This window comes from Gekko japonicus, unplaced genomic scaffold (genome assembly GCF_001447785.1).
Source record: "Gekko japonicus isolate JY-2015 unplaced genomic scaffold, Gekko_japonicus_V1.1 scaffold618, whole genome shotgun sequence".
In the NCBI taxonomy this organism is placed as follows: Eukaryota; Metazoa; Chordata; class Lepidosauria; order Squamata; family Gekkonidae; genus Gekko; species Gekko japonicus.
Window position 1 is genome coordinate 147,701 of NW_015159726.1, and position 18,497 is coordinate 166,197.

The 18,497-nt window shown below is 46.9% G+C and overlaps 1 protein-coding gene across 1 annotated transcript in view; it reads right to left on the reverse strand.

Annotated features, from left to right (window-relative positions):
* WWTR1 (WW domain containing transcription regulator 1) overlaps positions 1-18,497 on the reverse strand; it is a 126,972-nt gene that overhangs the window by 30,586 nt on the left and 77,889 nt on the right. Inside the window, exon 2 of the mRNA XM_015424922.1 lies at positions 17,951-18,087. Within this exon, the coding sequence (XP_015280408.1) occupies positions 17,951-18,087 (137 nt within the window). The remainder of the gene's footprint in view (positions 1-17,950; positions 18,088-18,497) is intronic.

The following is an 18,497-nucleotide window of genomic DNA, read 5'->3' on the forward strand; positions in this document are numbered from 1 at the left end:
TGAGTGGCAGCAAGCAGTCTATTGGAGAAATGGCTTGGAAAGCCCCCAATGCCAAATTTCAGACTCATAGGAGGAGCACAAGAGCCCCATGAGCTGCAGGTGCTTCTTTGAGCTCTGATCAATGAACAAGGCAGAGAAATAAGAAAGTGATCTCATTTGGCATCAGCTGGCAGGCGAGGTCACTTGGATGCCTAAAATGGAGGAATGGCAAAACATGCTTGCTGTTACGAGCGCCTTGGAGGAAGGGCGAGAGAAAGAAAGCAAAAGCAGTCAGAGACAGACGGACTACTTAAACAAAAGTGGGACAGATGAAGGAGGCACCAAAAGAGGCCAAGAAGGGCACGAGCATAACCTCCACACAATGTCCATGACAACCAAGTCCCAGGATGAGATTTGCAGTCATATGCATTCCTTTCCATTGTAGCTGTCCAATCTGTGCCCTCTTCCTCTGATAGAAATCAAGGGCAGTGGCTCCATGCAGACTCTGCTGTTATTGTATGCCATACACTAAATTCATGTAGACGTAGGGTTGTCAGCTCTGGGTTGGGAAATACCTGGGGATTTGGGGTGTGGATCCTGAAGAAGGTGGGATTTGGGGAGGCAAGAGACCACAGCATGGCGCAATGCCACAGAGCCCACCCTCCAAAGCAGCCATTTTGTCTAGGGGAACTAATTTCTAGGGGAGATCTCCAGGCCCCACCTGGAGGCTGGCAACCCTACATATACTAGGGCGGAGACAGGAAAGTCAATCATACAGTCTCTTTACTCTTTGAAGGCCAAAGACTGAAGTTTTGAGATGGCTTCTCTGCATGGAGCAAAGGCCATTTTGCAGAGAAAGGATTCTGCCATGGAAGAGGCCAACTTGCAAAAGGTGCAAATTATCTCTGATGAATATGTTAAAGTGAGTGCAACAGTATTTTTTTTTTTTAAATCACAGCTTAGGTCCAGCTGCGGGTTTACCCCCTTTTAAGGGCCGTCTCCTGCCTAATCCATTAGGAACTGGCCAGTCTCAAGTGTCATGCAGAGTAGCCTGATGAAAAACACATGTCTGTGGAAGTAAGAAGAAAAAACCCAGCCACATTACACTTTTGACTTAGTCACGATACTGCAAAGGGAAGGAGGGGGAGGCCTGTCTCCCTCTTCTCTCTCTGCTCCTGCCAACAAAGAACTGCTTGTTTCACTTACTTCCCAGAAACAGCATTAGCCTTCCAACAAGGTCAGCAAAAATACTGCTTTTCAGTGAAGAGTGCGCTGTGGTCCAAAAATCTGTAAAGTATTAAACAAAAACGTTGCACTGGCCTGAGCACACACAGAGCCTTCTATTCAGGGGTTCTGGGTTGAGATGAGAATAACCATGCAGAAAATGCTCAGCCACTGGGAGGTGATACCTGGAGGGGTCTAGGTTACAAAGCTCTTGCAGCTCTTTCCTGTCTTTGTTTCTTTAGGCTTGGGGAGAGAGGGTGGACAGGCTAAAGTCAAAACCTCACAGGTAACAGCGCCAATCATCTGAAAGCAAGCATCCCTCCATCACAGTTTTGCAATGCACCTGCTGTTTCTTAATCTCCCTAAAATATATAAGCCGATTGGTGGTGGCACTTCTCTTGAACATTCCACACACTCCGTAATTGGTTGGCACTAGAGATGTGAAGGCCTGGGGGGAAAAAACGGAAAAATTCGGGAGGAAACCGTTTTTTTTGGGGGGGGGGTTCTTGAAGCTTTCTTTGTTTTTTTCCGAAAAATTGAAAAAAGAAAAGAAAAAAATTGATTATGGAACGTTTTATTTTAACATGATGAATAAAATATTTTAAGACAAGGTGTTCAAATATTTTCCAAATCATTTATATATATGTATATGGTATCAGATTGATCTAATTTCTGTGCACTGAGGACAAGCAAGTCCTAGGTTACAAACTGAACTCTCCAATGCAAAAACAAGATGCATTTCTTCCTTTAGGAGGTGCTATTGTCAGAAGAAAATAAAAAGGTTTCAGTTTTGTTTTTGCATGTGGGTGGGTATTCTGTTTGTAATAATTGTTTGGATACACTATATTTTTAATATGCTAGTTGTGATAATTTCATGCCAAGTAAAAATGTCCATAGTCATATTTTATGTTCCTAAAGTAACAGAATGACTTTCAATCTAGAAAACAAAAGAAATGCTAATGTAGCATTTTTTTCAATTTTTCCGAAAATCTCCATTTTTTCCCAAGCTTCAAAATTTCCTGAAATTTTACATCTCTAGCTGTTCCTGTTGGCAGCAGAGGATAGGACTCATAATAATGGGTTTAAATTAAGGGCGGGAAGGTACTAGCTCGATCTTAGGAAAAACATTTACACTGAGCGTTGTGCAACAGTGCAATCAGCTGCCTCGGGGAGTGGTGAGCTCCCCCGCCCTGGCAGTCTTTAAGCAGTGACTGGACAAACAGTTGTCAGGGATGCTCTAGGCTGATCCTGCATTGAACAGGGGGTTGGCCTGTATGGCCCCTTCTAACTCTGTGATTCTATTATTCTAAGAAATAAGTAAAGGCAGCACTGCCCTGAGATGAGAAGGACTGGCAGAATGCCAGTGTGGTATGGTGTTCAGAGTGTTGAGCTAAGATCTGGAAGACCCAGGTTCATATCCTCACACTGCCATGAGGCTCACTCGGGGGACCACTCATTAAGCCACACCCTCTCGGCTTAATGTACCTCACAGAGCTGTTGCGAGGACAAATACTTAAGGGCAATGCCACCCTGAGCTCCTTGGAGGAAGGAGGGCTGCAGTAAAAATGGACAAGAGCGAGAAAGAGGGAGCGATGGTTGCCCTTGTGTCCTGTTCCTGAGCTTCCCAGGGGCATCTGGTTGGCCACTGTTAGGAACCAAATCATGGACTAGATGAATTCAAATTTTTCAAATGCTCGGGGTGTTAGTTATACTTTTCAGGGGCTACATTATTTTCATGTCTTGGTTCAGTCTAGGAAACAGTGTAAGCATGCCAAAAGGTTCATTGTAACATAAGAACATAAGAACATAAGAGATGCCAATGTTGGATCAGGCCAAAGGCCCATCCAGTCCAACACTCTGTATCACACAGTGGCCAGAAATACCAGTGCCATCAGGAGGTCCACCAGTGGGGCCAGGACATTAGAAGACCCCCCCAAGCACCAAGAAGACCAGACATAATAACATAAGAGAAGCTATGTTGGATCAGGCCAGTGGCCCATCCAGTCCAACACTCTGTGTCACACATCATCCAAAAATACCAGGGGCCATCAGGAGGTCCAGCAGTGGGGCCAGGACACCAGAAGCCCTCCCACTGTCCCCCCCCAAGCACCAAGAATACAGAGCATCCCTTGCCCCAGACATAAGAACATAAGAGAAGCCAATGCTGGATCAGGCCAATGGCCCCTCCAGTCCAACACTGTTACACAGGGGCCAAAAATACCAGGGGCCATCAGGAGGTCCAGCAGTGGGGCCAGGACACCAGGAGCCCTCCCACTGTCCCCCCTCCCAAGCACCAAGAATACAGAGCATCCCTTGCCCCAGACACTCCCCACCGTGTGCCTCTTCTCCCAGGACGGCCAAGCCATGGCCGCCGACGTGCCCAATGCGGAGGCGTGGCAGGACGGGACGGTGCTGCAGATCGGCGAGACGCGGTACTGCATGGAGTGCAATCCACCGGCCCTGACAGAGCTCCAGCTGCCGTGCTCGCTCCTAGCGGGCTTTCCGGTGTGCCCTAAGGTCTGCACCGAGTTCGGTTCCACCCGCTCATTGCCTTTTCCGCTGGTACCAAGAGCAGAAAGTGGAGCTGGGAGTAGCTGCGGCAGCCGCTGCAACGGGCTGGGTGGAGACGCCGGGGGGCACTGAGCACGTCTTCATGCCCAGCAACGCGCACATCAGGATGCGGCTCAAGCTGGTCTGCACGCCGGCCAACGAGCTGCGGCGCTGCGGCGCTACAGCTTGGTGCACGAAGTGGAGAGCGGTGGCCCCGTGGAGGCCAGCCCGGGCACCTGCACCTTCGACACGCGGCACCTGCACCTTCAACACGCGGCACCAAGAAAGTGACCAGGCCAGGCCTCATACGCACAGTTACTTACACATCCTAGCCAACGTATACGCCCAAACCGAGCTCTCCCGGACTGTGTGGCCCCCGGGAAGGGGTGGGCGGGCCTCCCTAGGCCCCGCAGAGCGCTGCGGCCCCGGGAACTGCAGGGAGGGGTGGGCGGGGCTCCCAGGGCGTTGCGTTTTGCCGGCTCCGAGAAGCGCAGGGAGGGGTGCGCAGGCCTGCTGGGAGCAGGGGGCGGGGCTTGGTCATATGACCGCCTCGCCCCCTGGGCTGGTCACTCCCAGTGCGGGGCTCCGGACAGCTCCGGCCCCATCCGACCCCTGGCTGTTCCTCTTCCCCCCCCCCCATAGCCGTCAGAACATAGAGGTTATTTGCATATGCAGCCTCATTGGCCTTTGCCTTGGAACACAGAGGTCATTTGCATATGGGACTTGATTGGCTTTTGCCTCTAACATTCTAAACAGTTTGCTGTTCTGAGGTAAAATGTGTGCAATCTCCAGGTGAGGGCTGGAGATCACTCAGAATTCCAACTGCTTTCCAGATGGCAGAGATCAGTTCCTCTGGAGAAAATGGTGTGCTCTGTATCCTTATATGCTGCTGAGGTGGCTCCCATATGACAGCCAATGTGACGTAGCAGGTGTGGGGGGGTGGAAAGCTGAAGAGTGAAGGGGAAATAAAGGTAGGTTGATAATTGGCTGGGAAGGAGACAGGGTTGCCAACTCCAGGTGGGAAATTCCTGGAGATGTGAGGGATGGAGCCTGGAGACGGTGAGGTTTCGGTAGGCGTGGGACCTCGGACAGGTACACTCCACCCTCTAAACCAACCATTCCCTTCTGGGGAACCATCATTGCCAATCTCCAGGTGAGGGCTGGAGATCACTCAACATTTCAACTGTTCTTTAGGTAGCAGAGATCAGTTCCTCTGGAAAAAATGGTGGACTCAGTGTCATTATACCCTGCTGAGGTTGCCACAGCAAATTGACACTGAGTGTCCAAGGCCGGGGCACCGGCCCAGAGCCTCTTTCTAGAGCTCGTTGTATTTATTTCCACAACGAACCTTTTGTCTAGTAATTATTATAATTATCATATGGCAGTGTGTGTAGAACAGCCAGGAGAGCCTAAAATTGTCTGGCAGCAACAAGTTCTAGGTATTTTTAGCAATATGCACAACTAGGTGGCAAGCTAGGCTTTGTTTTTAGGCAAGAGACATTTCAGGGGTGGTTTGCCATTGCCTGCCTCTGTGTCACGCCCCTGGTATTTCTTGGAGATCACTCTTCCAAATACTAGCCAGGACCGACCCTACTTAGCTTCCGAGATCTGATGAGATCAGGCTAGCCTGAGCTATCCAAGTCAGGACTGTCTATTTATGACACATTATGGACTGAATTGTAATGGTGAGTCTATGCAGAGGGGGCAGGTGATAATACTCCAAATCTCTGAATGATATTAATCCACACCTTAATTTTCCCTTGACTGTGCTTGGTTTGCCCTTTAAAAACTTCTACATTGTGCGCCAAGGTAGCCCAAATTCCATGCTAAAGAACATGAATGGTTCAAGATACCTGTGGAACACACAGCTCCAGGAGGACCAAGCATAAGAGCCAAGCAGCAAACCCCTGAGACACTGAGGAAAAATCTGTTTTACCAACTCTTGACAATTAATCAGGCTGCTTTAGCTATTATTCCTAAGGTTGCCAACCTCCAGGTGGGGCCTGAGATCTCCTTGAATAACAACTGATCTCCAGCCAACAGAGATTAGTTCCCTTGGTGAAAATGGCTGATTTGGTGGGCTCTACGGCATTATAACTTGATGAGGGCCCACCCCCATATCTCCAGGAATTTCCCAACCCAGAGTTGGCAACCATAATTATCCCTCCCCCAAAAGCTGCTATTTCACTTCACATAGAAACAGTAATGTTTAGTTACTCCTTACACTATGTATTATGTAGGTATGTGCTGTCAAGTTGCAACCAACTTATGGTGACCTAAGGCTGCCAGCTCTGGGTTGGAAAATACCTGGAGATTTTGGGGGTGGAGACCGAGGAGGTCAGCTGTAATAGCAGGAGATCTCCAGCCAGGACCTGGAGGCTGGCAACCCTATGGTGACCCAAGCAAGAGGCTTTCAAGGCACACGAGAAGCAGAGGTGGTTTGCAGTCGCCTTCCTCTGCACAGCCTTCCATGGTGGTCTCCCATCCAAGTACCAACCCCGCTTTGCTTCTGAGATCCAAAAAGACTGGGCTGTATCATGCTGCCTTCCCTTCCCCACCCTCAGTGTTGGCCTAGTCATATATCCCAATCTGCGTTTCAGTGCCAGAATGTCCTTGCTGACGTGCTGGTGCAAATAAGACTGGTAAGGCATATTTACATATCACATTTATATCACACTCAAGACCAAAATGGACTACTCCCCTCCCTGTATCCTCAGCTCAACCCTTTAAAACTGATCCACATCTCATGGGCTTTACAGTTGAGTAGCGATTGAAACCCAAGTCTCCATTCACTATTCCACATTAGTTCTTGGCAGCCCTCAAAGCACCACCTAAGAGAAAACCTTCTCAGCACTGCACACCAGGGAGGCAGGAACAACAGATTGAGAGTGAAACAAAACCTTTTTAAGACAGTCTCTCATCAAATATTCCACCACCACCCCAATCCCATCAAAATTGGGTAGAAAGAAGCACATTTGCTTAAATAAAGTGGGCAGAAGAAGTTTCAGTTCTCCTATAAATGATACGTCCTTAGTGACGCCAGCTTCTGAATTTATTTTTCATCCTAATCCCATCTGGCACCTGTCAGATCATTTCAGGATATATCCAGTAATCAAACACAGCTTGAAACAGGAAGAGCTTTTCATAGTACAGGTGGAGCACAGATATAGTCAAGTCAGAGAGGGTGTGTGTGTGTGTGTGTGTGTGTGTGTGTGTGTGTGTGTGTATGGAGGGGAAATTAGAAGTTTCCTCTCTCATTACAATTAAATAGGATCAAGTCAGAGAGGGGTGTGTGTGTGTGTGTGTGTGTGTATGTATGTGTGTATGGAGGGGAAATTAGAAGTTTCCTCTCTCATTACAATTAAATAGGATGTGGCAACACCCAGCTTTAACATACTTTAATTCTCCTTATCTCTGAGAGTTCCATATGCATCCATTCTCCAACACAGGCCCACCACCGCCAAAGGTCATATCCGATATAAAACATGTCAAGTCAGGATATGGAAAATATGGTCCAACCCTGTACTACTGTTACACAGATTTGCACTGTTTTATTCACCAGATTTCCTGATACCGTTTTCACAATAGCAAATCAGGTGGGAAATGTCAACATATGTAATTGCTGGGTGCCAGTGCCGTTACCCCAATATGTCAATCCACAAATTCTTAGTGAAAGTGATCATGAAATGCATCCATTTGTTAATGTAGTTTATGCAGGCTTCAGCCTATTAAAGATCAATATATTCTTAGGGCTTTTTTTCTGGGGGAATGCGCTGGAACGGAATTCTGGAACCTCTTCAACAAAATTCTTTTTAAAGTATTTAAAAGTTTATGAGTTTTCAGTATACAGACTGAAAAATTCATTTCCCTCTTGAGAGTTTGGCACCTCGTTCTTAGAAGAAGAAAAAAACCCACCCTAGGGCTGCCAAATGCTCCCAGGGGGCGGATTTCCCCCCACTTTCGAGCCCCGCTTTCCGCTCCCGCGGAATCGGGGCCCGGGGAAAACCCCACCCCCGCGTGCGCGTCACCCGGAAGTGACGTCGCACGCTGGGGGCGGGGCCACGCCCCACCCTGATTCTAACAGTTAAAGCCAGAGTACTGAAGGAGGTCCAATGAATTCTGGTACAACTCCCTGCCCCAAGGGCCAAAAGACTTGCCCAAGGCGAGCAAGTATTTAGATGAGAGAGCTTGGAGACAGCCACTGTAGCATGCGTGTAGGGGTTAAAGTGTCAGACTAGGATCTGGGAGAGCCAGGTTTGAATCACCACTCTGACGTGGAAGCTTGCTGGGTGATCTTGGGCCAGTCACACACTTTCAGCCTCACCTACCTCACCGGGTTGTTGTGAGTATAAGATCGAGGGGGAGAGAACAAATATAAGCCACTCTGGAGAGAAAGAAGATAAAAAGAAAGTGCTGCTGAGTCATAACCAACTCATGATGACTCCATCCACAGGACATGAGCAGAAAGGTAGGATATAAGTAAATGAAGTAAAATAAATAAACAGTACAGAAGTAATCAACTGTGGAATTTACTGCCAAAGGGTGAAGTGATGGGCCACTGGTATAGTCAATTTTAATAGGAGTTTATACAAATTTATGATTCATCAAAGGCTATTGGCCATGATGACTAAACAGAACCTTCATGTTCAGAAAGGGTTGCCAACCTCTGGGTGGGGCCTGGAGATTATCCCAGGATTACAAATGATCCCCAGATGACAGAGATCAGTTCCCCTGGAGAAAATGGCTGCTTTGGAGGGTGAACTCTATGGCATTATATCCAACTGAGGTCCCTCCCTTCCTCAAACCCCATCCTCTCCAGCCTCTACTCCCAAAATCTCCAGGAATTTCTCAACCCAGAGTTGGCAACTCTATGTTCAGAGGCAGTAACCCTCTGATGACCTGTGCTGGGGGAACAGGAGGCAGCTTTCTTCTCCATGCCCTCTTGTAGGCCTTCTACAAACATCTGTTTGGTCACTGTGTGAAACATGATGCTGGACTAGATAGGCCATTGGTTTGATTCAGTAGGACTGCCCTTATGTTCCAATCCAACGTGCTTCATAGCTGAATGGAGATTCAGGCCTGGGTGCCGCCATATAAGCCCAGCATCTATACAAGCTGTAGCCTACCAGCTGAACACAGCCCAGCAGACATCTACTGTGATCAGAGGTCATTTCGGGGGGGATCGCGGGGGATCGCAGTTTCCCCGGGTGAGGTACAGGGGGCGGGGCACATGACGAAGCCCCGCCCCCTGCTTCCGGCCCTCATTCAGCCAGGAGGAGGCAGGAGAAGAGGGAGGGTAAGTTGCTTCTTCCCTGCCTCTCCCCACCCCTGCCTGCCTGGGGCCAGGGAGGGCCTTTGCGGGGCTTCCTTGCACTCCCGCCGGCCTTGCAGGTCCACCGCCGGGCCCCTCATGGGGCTCGGCAATGGAGCTGCAAGGCCGGCGGCGGCCGCCCGGACCCTTGGGGGCGGGGTGTGTGGCCTTATGACACACTTCCGGTGATGTCAGGGGGTGTGGCCTTATGACACACTTCCGGTGATGTCAGGGGGTGTGTCATATGCTAATGAGTTATGCTAATGAGTTCCCCTAGCTCTTTTTCTACGAAACGACCCCTGACTGTGATCCTAGAGCTTGTGCAAGATTCAGGCCTAAGATCCCACTTTTCTGTGCTGAGAATGTTACCCAAGAAATGCTGTAAATAGCAGCAACACAGATGAAGCCAGAGGAGAAAATATTTTTATGAGGAAAATTACACAAGTGCCTCAGAACAGATGCAGTGGGCCTAAAACGCCAAGGGAGGGCTCTCCACTCGGCAGCGGCAGATCCTGCTGATCTTTGACCCTTCTAGCCCAGCAACCAGCTTGAACTCTTCCAACTGAACTTGCTGCCATTAATCACATCACAGCAACGATTGCCGAAGACCTACAGCCTGCCTGGCAAGCCAGATGCTCAGCCTGCCAAGTGGGGAGGTCAGTCAGGAATTCCTTTTTGGCTAGAAAGAGAGAGAAGGCTTTTTGCTTTGTACATTCTTGCCGCACGGCCAATTAAGAAGAAAGGCAAAGTAGCATCACATCATGTAGAACATGTGGGTGCCATCCAGAATGTAACCAAATGGAACAAAGTGTATAGGAGCACCACTCTCCTTTGCCTCTAGTCCCCTTAATCCAAATACAGGGGTTGGTACTGGGATTTCCAGGCCTGGACTATTAATACTGGCAAAGAAGAGGAAACTCTACCGAGTGCAGCTTCTCCTGGCACTGCAACTGTGATGAAGAAAAGCAAAACTGAACAAAATTCTGTCCTGTACACAGATCTTAAAACCCAAGGGTCTCTTCTAGTTCTTATACATACATGTCTGTATGACCAAGAATCCTATTGTGTTTAAGCCACTTTCCCTTACTACTGAGTCACTCATTTCCACTCTGCTTATCTACTCGTACGCCTACTTCAGTCTTTTCAAAGATCTCTCCTGGTTGTCTCTTCCCCTAAATGTATAAGATCAGCCACAATCCAAACAAGGTTTTCAGCTGTGGCACCAGTTTCCTGGAGGAAGTTAGGCGAGCACCCACAGTGGCAAGCTTTTTGAGGCATAGAAAGCTACCCTGTTTAAGAGGGCTTTTTTGACACAGACTGAGGAGGATTACTTCATTTTTTATTCTCCAACTACAAACAAGAATACAATATTCCAAAACGTCTTTACATAAGTCACAAAACTCTTATCAAAAACAAATACAGTTTATAACTGCAAACATTATAACAGTAACATTTACAAACTTTAAGGCTTTTCAAAAATATAATAAGTCTCAGTAATATGGATTTTTGGGGGGATTATTTCCATATCTGTTAAATACTGTACTATTTTGTTGTTCAGTCGCACAGTCGAGTCCGACTCTTCGCGACCCCATGGACCAGCTCCCGCCAGGCCCTCCTGTCTTCCGCTGTCCTCTGAAGTTGGCTCAATTTCATGTTCGTTGCGTCGATGACACTGTCCAAACATCTCATCCTTTGCCGTCCCCGTCTTCTTTGACCTTCAATCTTTCCCAGCATCAGGGTCTTCTCCAGTGAGTGCTCCCTTCTCATTTGGTGGCCAAAGTATTTGAGCTTCAGCTTCAGTATCTGGCCTTCCAGGGAACAGTCAGGGTTGATTTCTTTTAGGATTGACTGATTTGATCTTCTTGCAGTCCAAGGGACTCTCAAGAGTCTTCTCCAGCACCATAGTTCAAAAGAATCTGTACTATAGGAAACCAGAAAGCTTGAAATGTTTTTTGATAATTGTGTGAGTTAACATCTGTAGGTTGGTTCAGAATTTTGCTTAATGCAAAATGTTCCCAGAGCATATTTTGCAACATTTGGAGAGTAGGGCTTGTTGATTCCCTCCATTTTTTTTGATTAAAATTCTTGCAGTCGCTGAAAGATGGGAAACTAATTTTGTTCTATTTGTGTTTTCTTCAGAGTTTAGCCCAAAAAGGATTACTTCTGATGGCGGTCCTTCGGCAAGTTGTAAAGAGAGCTGTTCTGATTTTTGTTTTTTCCAAGCAATTGGTGGTAGTGGAAATTGCCATCAAGTCACAGCCAATTTATGGTGACCTCACAAGGTTTCCAAGGCAAGAGACTAACAGAGGTGGTTTGTCATTGCCTGTCGCTGTGTCGCTACCGTGGACTTCCTTGGTGATCTCCCATCCAAGTTCTAACCAGGGTCAAACCTACTTCCCGGAGATTTGGGGGTAGGGCCTGGGCCCGGGTAGGACCCCAGCAGGGTATAATGTCAAAGAGTCTGCCTTCTAAACCTGCCATTTTCCCTAGGGAAACTGATCTCTGTGGTCTGGAGATCAGCTGTAATTCTGGGAGATCTCCAGGACAACCCTAGGTCATGTCTATACAACCTGAGCCCACCACAGATCTACACTCATCCCACTGTGAGCAGATACACAAGACTCGAAGCTAGATCTAGCATAGCTGTTTCTTCCAATTTCCTGGTGCTGAATGGCTGGCTCGTGAGACAATCATAATTGTCACCATACCTCCCTGACCTGCAATGCAGAATGCTGATTAGGTAGTCCTTGTAGCAGTCACAAAGCCACTTCCCCTTGTCCAGCCAGTAGCAATTTTTTCAAGTTTGGGTGGCTTTTTTTTTTCTTTAAAGCAAAGTGGCTTTTAAAAAGAACTACAGGCATAAATTTGACGAACATGCTGGGTGCTAGGCTGGGTAAGGTTAAACACAGCCAAAGCCTTCCCAAAGCACGAGAGAGGGGTATGATCTTCACTGGAGTCAAAGCCAGGTTTGTCAATAGACGAATGAGTCTAGAAAGATGCACAGCTTGCCTCATGTCAGAAAAACCAATGCATGCTTCAGGAGGAAGTCTGTTTGTCTCTACCTTTGGAGGTATCACCTTGACTTCTGACAGGGCTTCCATGCCTTTTAAAAGAGGAGGCCTGCACAAAACATGTCTTGGAAGGGTAAATGCCTACCCAGAGCCTCAACGAACATACTGGTTTTGCTGCCTGCCTGGAACTGCAAAAATAGGAAGTAGTGGGTCTGTGACGTGCTTGGCAAATCACAAGTTAACAGCTACTGGGTACCAAATTGTGCAGGTACACTGTAACAGCTGCATCAAATGTGCAGATTCAGAAGATGCACCTTTTCGACCACTGAAATGATGCTTCCTCCTCCTGTGTCGGATGGAGGGGTGGCGATGAGGCCTGATGTTGGGGGGGGGAGGGATGACTAGGAGGGTCAGGATGGTAGGGACTCAGATGGGTGTCGTCGAATCAGTGTTGGTGATTGGAGCTGATTGTTGATCCCCGCAAAGAGGTCTCCCTACTTGTAGACCTGCAATGAGAGGTGTGAGGTGTCTCTGTTGAGTCAGGTCTATCTTGTCCATCTCTGACTCCAAAAGGCGGAGTGGCTGAGTGGATGCCAAAGGTTTTGATACCGGAGAGTTCACCTGATGGATCAGTAAGTCGAGCAATGGCAGAAGTAGAACCATCACATGCAAAGTCGGATATCGGAGACTTGGTGGAGGCTTGTTCGTGAGTCACAGAGCCTGAGGCAGGGCTCGGGGCCTTTCAGCCTCAGTCCATCAGCGGATCCTTGTGCTTGCCCGACTTGCAGCCTTTCTCCCTCTTACGCTTTTTAGCTGGGGAGGCCAACAAGGATTTGGAGGTCGATCCCGATCTCTTCAGAGCCGATACGCTCTTGTCAGGCATGGTCTTACTCAGGGTATGTGAGGACTGGCTTGGAGGTGCAACATGCCCCGTCGGTGCCAAAGTCAACTCGCCTAGGAATGTTGGAGGTTTTGCCAGCCATTTTGGAAGGGGCTAAGACTGATTCCAACAATACCGCCTGGAGCCTCGCTGCTCAGTTTTTTTCTGGTTTGTTTCAAAATTTCAAGCGATGAGCACAAGAATCTGTCTGATGCGCTTCCCCCAGGCACAGGAGGCACAAAGAATGTCTGTCCAATGGAGCAAGCTTTCTTCCGCACTGGGAACATCTCTTGAAGAACCCCCACATAGACCAAGATGGGGGAAAGGGTGCGGGGCGGAGAGAAAGTTTGATGAAAGTTGGGTTTTTGGGGGGGTTAGGAAGTTGGAGGATATAAGTTCAATTAAGAAGAAGTTGAAGGAAAAGGAGCTAAAGGTGGAAAAGGTAAGTTCACCGACCGGAGTGCTGAGGAAAAATGTCCTGTATGCACAGTGGTCAGAAGAGAACTGGCGGGATGTCTGTGCCCTGCTCCTGTGGCCATGTGTGGTGGGAGTTCCTGAGAATGCCCCAGGGAAAGGGCATGAAGATCTCTTTTTTATGGAGCTTGTAAGTTACCAATCAGGGTCGGCACAGGCACCTTATCCCATCAGTGTGATGCACAGAGACCACGAAGAAGACAAGGAAAAACTCCACTTGTTAAATTTCCACCTTTCACAAGGTCATTAAAATCACAGTAGATGGCACCTAAAAAGGGTGGGTGGGAGAGTTGAAGACTGCGGTCACTACAGAACAAAAACTGTCAGCTGTTTAACCAGACTTTACTCTTAGTGGCAAAGTTAGAGTGAGCCGAAATAGCTATACCACTGAGATTTTAAAGTAATGAGGGGAAATGCAAAAATAATTAATAGTAATCTTCATAACATTGCAAACAAACAAAAAAGCCACCAAGAACCCAAAGCCAATAATTGTCTCCCCAGACAAGTTTGCACATTAGCTGCAATGGCATAGCCTCACCAGGGGCTGCTCCCCTCGGGGCACCAGACGAGAGAAGCAGCTGCTGAAAGGTACTCTTCTTTGACTACTTTTTGAAAGCCCTGCAAAACTTCTTTCTTGTAGAGGGCTCTGCCAGTCTGATTTGTTCCTTGACAGGTTGTTTTGCTGGGCTTTCGTTATATACACTTGTTCCTTGAAGAGCAAGGCAGCATACATGTCCGCCCCCCCACTCCCACCCCGGTTCTATCCACAGCTTTTTCAACTATGGCTTATGTGCAGGCCAAAAGTAGGAGAGAGGCCTGCTCATGAAGAAAGGCCTACTCAAAGGCTAGGAAAGGAGACAGGAAGTGTGCATGGCAACGAAGCTACAGATTAAGACAAAGGAAGGAGCCTGGTGGTTCTCTCTAGCCAGAAAGAAAACCATAAACCAAAAAGGAGAAGGAAGGAACTGGGCGTGAGGTAACCCCCTTTCTTTTGGCTAAAACCAAAGGGATCCATAGCATCCCCTATAATCCTCCCTCACACCTTTTGGATTTTTAAATTAGTGATGCTTCAGGATCTTTAGAGATGGAATACAGAGGCTAGCTTGGGGCTGCACATAGACATCTGTCATACAAAATACTATTTGCAAAGAGAAGAAGAGAAGAGATTGAATTTATACCCCGCCCTTCACTACCCAAAGGAGTCTCAGAGCGGCTTACAAACTCATTTTCCCTTCCCCTCCCCACAATAGACACCCTGTGAGGTGGGTGGGGCTGAGAGAGCTCTGACAGAAACTGCTCTTTTTCAAGGACAGCTGTTATCAGAACTATGGCTTGCCCAAGGTCACCCAGCAGGTGCAAGTGGAGGAGTGGGGAATCAAACCCAGTTCTCCCAGATTAGAGTCTACGCTCTTAACCACTACACCAAACTGGCAGGTCACTTCATTTTTTCTCTTTAATGAAGAATCATATTATATATATAAAATTTTTTAAATCCTCTTTCGTCTAAGAGGCTGTTCTTTCTATAGAACCATTTAAGGAAAGAAGAGCAATTCACACCCAGCATAAGACCATTCCAAAATCAATACTAATTGTAACTGCGTGAGTACACTTGGGAAGTAAATCTTGCCATAAGCATGGGCCTAGGATTAACAAAATCTCATTGAAGGCAAACATACATCATGAAGGAATAACAGCATTCAAACACCCCAAGGCAGATTTTTTAAAAAAATATATATATATATCAAACTGGAAAAATTACCAGACTCACAGATGTTTAGTTCATAAAAATGTGCTCTAAATCTCAGCCACAAAAGCAAGATGGAAGAAGCAGAAGATGTCTCTTTCAGAATAAACGTGAGTTTCAGTGAACTTTTTGCTAAAGACATATTGACATATTGATGATATAGGACCCCTGTAGTCACTGTGTTGACTAGAATATTAGAATACAATATAGAGTTGGAAGGGACCTCCAGGGTCATCTAGTTCAACCCCCTGCACAATGCAGGAAATTCACAAATACTTCATGGGTTGAGGATTAGACACCCACACACACCCAGTGACCCCTGTTCCATGCCCAGAAGATAAACAGGAGGACCAAGGAGGAATCTACAGGCAGAAAAACAGTGTTTGTCGTGTATGTCCTTCAAAACCTAGGTGGAAAGGACCTTATAAACTAAAAGCAACAAGTCATACAGGAAGGGCCAATTTTCCATCTCATCATTAGAGGAAAGGCAAGATTAAAAAACAAACATGTGTTAGTAATGGGAAGTGTAGGGCAGGACACAGACCTGGAAAATCAAGCCCCCACCTTATTCGTGGCACATCTTCAAAAGACATTGTTAATTTCTACAGTGCTGAAAAATTCTAGGGTAACCAACAGAGGCCTAGCTGGCTGGCTTTCGTGAAAGGTTTTGAACCAGCTGTTGCCAGAAAAGTGGTTGGACTTCCTATCCTGTTTCCATTCTACTTGTGATGTCTGGTAGGATGTTGGCACTGTAGCTCTGGCTTGGAGACTCAAACGCCACTTCAAAAATCTGCTTGTTTAAGTACCTGATGTGAACCCAACAAGGCTGATTTTATAACACTTGTTCTAGGACAGAAAAAACAAGGGATGCATTTTTTTTCTCTTTGGCTAAGATCCTTTTTTAAAAAAAGGTTACAACACGGAGCTACAAGTTATGGCTTCCTGAAACCACAGTGTGCAAGCCGAGCATTAGCCCTGAGCTTTCTCCTGCTTGAAGACACCTCTTGCTTTCGCAAGCCATGCCTTGCACAGAGCCAGTGTTCCATCTGCCAGGCCACACTGCCTTGCTGCTGTGAACTACCATTCCTAAAAGACAGATCCCATTCTTAAAAAAGGGGAACGTGTTCTCTCCCTTGCCAGAAAGGTGCCTTTACAAGACAAGATGGCCATGTTGACCCAGGATGCAACCTAACAAGCAAAGTGTTTAAGCAATAATCAAGATCAGGATCTTCTTGCAGATCAGCCAGTTGTTGTAAAGACTGTGCCTGACTTGAGCATACTTCATGCCTGCCATGGGACTGCGTGTCCACTGCCAGAGCCCTGTATGGATTGCAGAACAGCAACACCTTGGCACGCTGCTGTACAAATGCCCCTCATTCAAAATAGAAAGTGTGACGTTTTCGCAAAATACTAAAAATTCCTGGTCTGCTTAATTTTGTTTGTTTGGGTACAACAGCTTCCCAGACAGCTTGATGCACACATACTTTAAAGACCACCTTCTTTGTCATATCCATTCATACTCTCTCAAATGGCCCTCTGGACAAGGAAGTTGTTTGCAGCTGCAGCAGTACGAAAGTTAACATCCAACAAACCAAGAGCATAATCCATGGAATGCCTCTTATTAGGATCAACCCAATGGCACGTAAAAGCGTACCATGCCATTATAATGAGGAAAAGTTGTATACAAACGTATTAGATAAACGCATCAGCTCCAAAATTCAAAGACAGTGTTTGGCAGGCAGCTGAGGACTAGCCTTCTATTGGAGGCTTCTAGATTTTCCCATGTAAATTTGTGAGGCTGCTTAAACTTTTTGTTGTTTAGCTCATTAAAAAAACTCTGAATAAACTGCTATGCCATGATTAGCAAGTGGTAGAGGAGAGTTAATTTCACACATTACTCACCCGATCCTTAGGATATTGCAGGAAACAAGCTCATTATTACCATTTTATATGACTCACTAAATTGTTCCCCGGCCTTTGATATATAAAGAAGAAATCTGAGTAAACGCCATCCTTATGATACATCTGCTACTGTCCCGTGACTCACAAAGCGAAACCCTCCCTTTTTAACGCCACAAATATCCGCTGCATTTGGCGACAGTTGTCAGGAGAAACCAAGGGGAAAGACTGTCTTTTGTTTAATTTAACAGAAAGTTATGTACCATAGGTCAAACATGGCCTCAACCTAGCCAGATACAGCCCTTCTAAAGGGTGGTAACTGCTGCAGTCTTGAGAAGTCATCTGCAAGAGGAATACTGCAAGCACTCTAAATGAACAGCATTAAAAAATTGTCATTTAGAAATGAACATGATTCCTATACTAAACTGTACCCCTTTGATATCCCCCAGACTGCTCTGAGCTCTCCCACCTCCTTTGTCTGATTTTGATCCACCCTGAGAAAGACTTCTGAGGAACTTGAAAGCTTGCTATTTTATGATATTTTGGTTGGTCCCTATAATAAAAGTATTCTATGACCAGGGGTTTTTTTTTTTGAGTAATGCTACACTGAGCAGTTGCTGGAGTTAAATAACCTGAACTTACTATGGCAATAATTCTATAGCTGAAGACTACGTTTCCTATGGAGGCATGGACAGCCATCCAAGAAGGCTCTTCCATTACTATCATCCCTTTCCCCATTGGGGCTCTTAGGCAAGAAGGGCGAGGTCTCCTGTCCATGAATTACGAGAGGTTATAAATCCCCACCCAACCCACCCCTGCCAGTTGTCAGCATAAGAATCCTTTTGCTTCCAGCACCGTCCTAACTTCTGGTGACTCACCGAGGTTGGGTTGTGACATTGCCATGGATCGCTGGGATACTGGGGCAGAAGTGGTTGGTGGATGATGGCTCATGTGATTCAACGGCTGGGTCACTGTCTTTCGAGGATCTTGCCATGTTGTGATTTTTTCTATATGGCTGCAAAACAGAAAACGGGAATTTCAGGGATTAAGTATATCTCGGCCATATACTTCACAAAAAATGCAGGTTGCTCAATTGCGCATGTGGTCCATTCTCCTTTACTTTGTGTCACAACGACACCAATAACTGTAAGTTTCCGAAATGACTGCTCCCCAGGACCAGCTCCAGGCATTTTGTCAGCACAAGGTGACACTTGTCAGGGAGGCAATGAGTGTACCCTACATGCATCCCCTCCATTAGGACTGCTGGCAGCTGAAAAGGTGGTGCTTGCCAGCCCTGCTGAAGCTCCCTTTCCTCCCAGGCACCATGGGTTGAGGATTAGACAGGCATAGCCTACACCTGTTATCTCCTCCCACACTGCTGGAAGACAGGAGGAAGGAGAGCCACAGCCACTTTGCCCACATTGC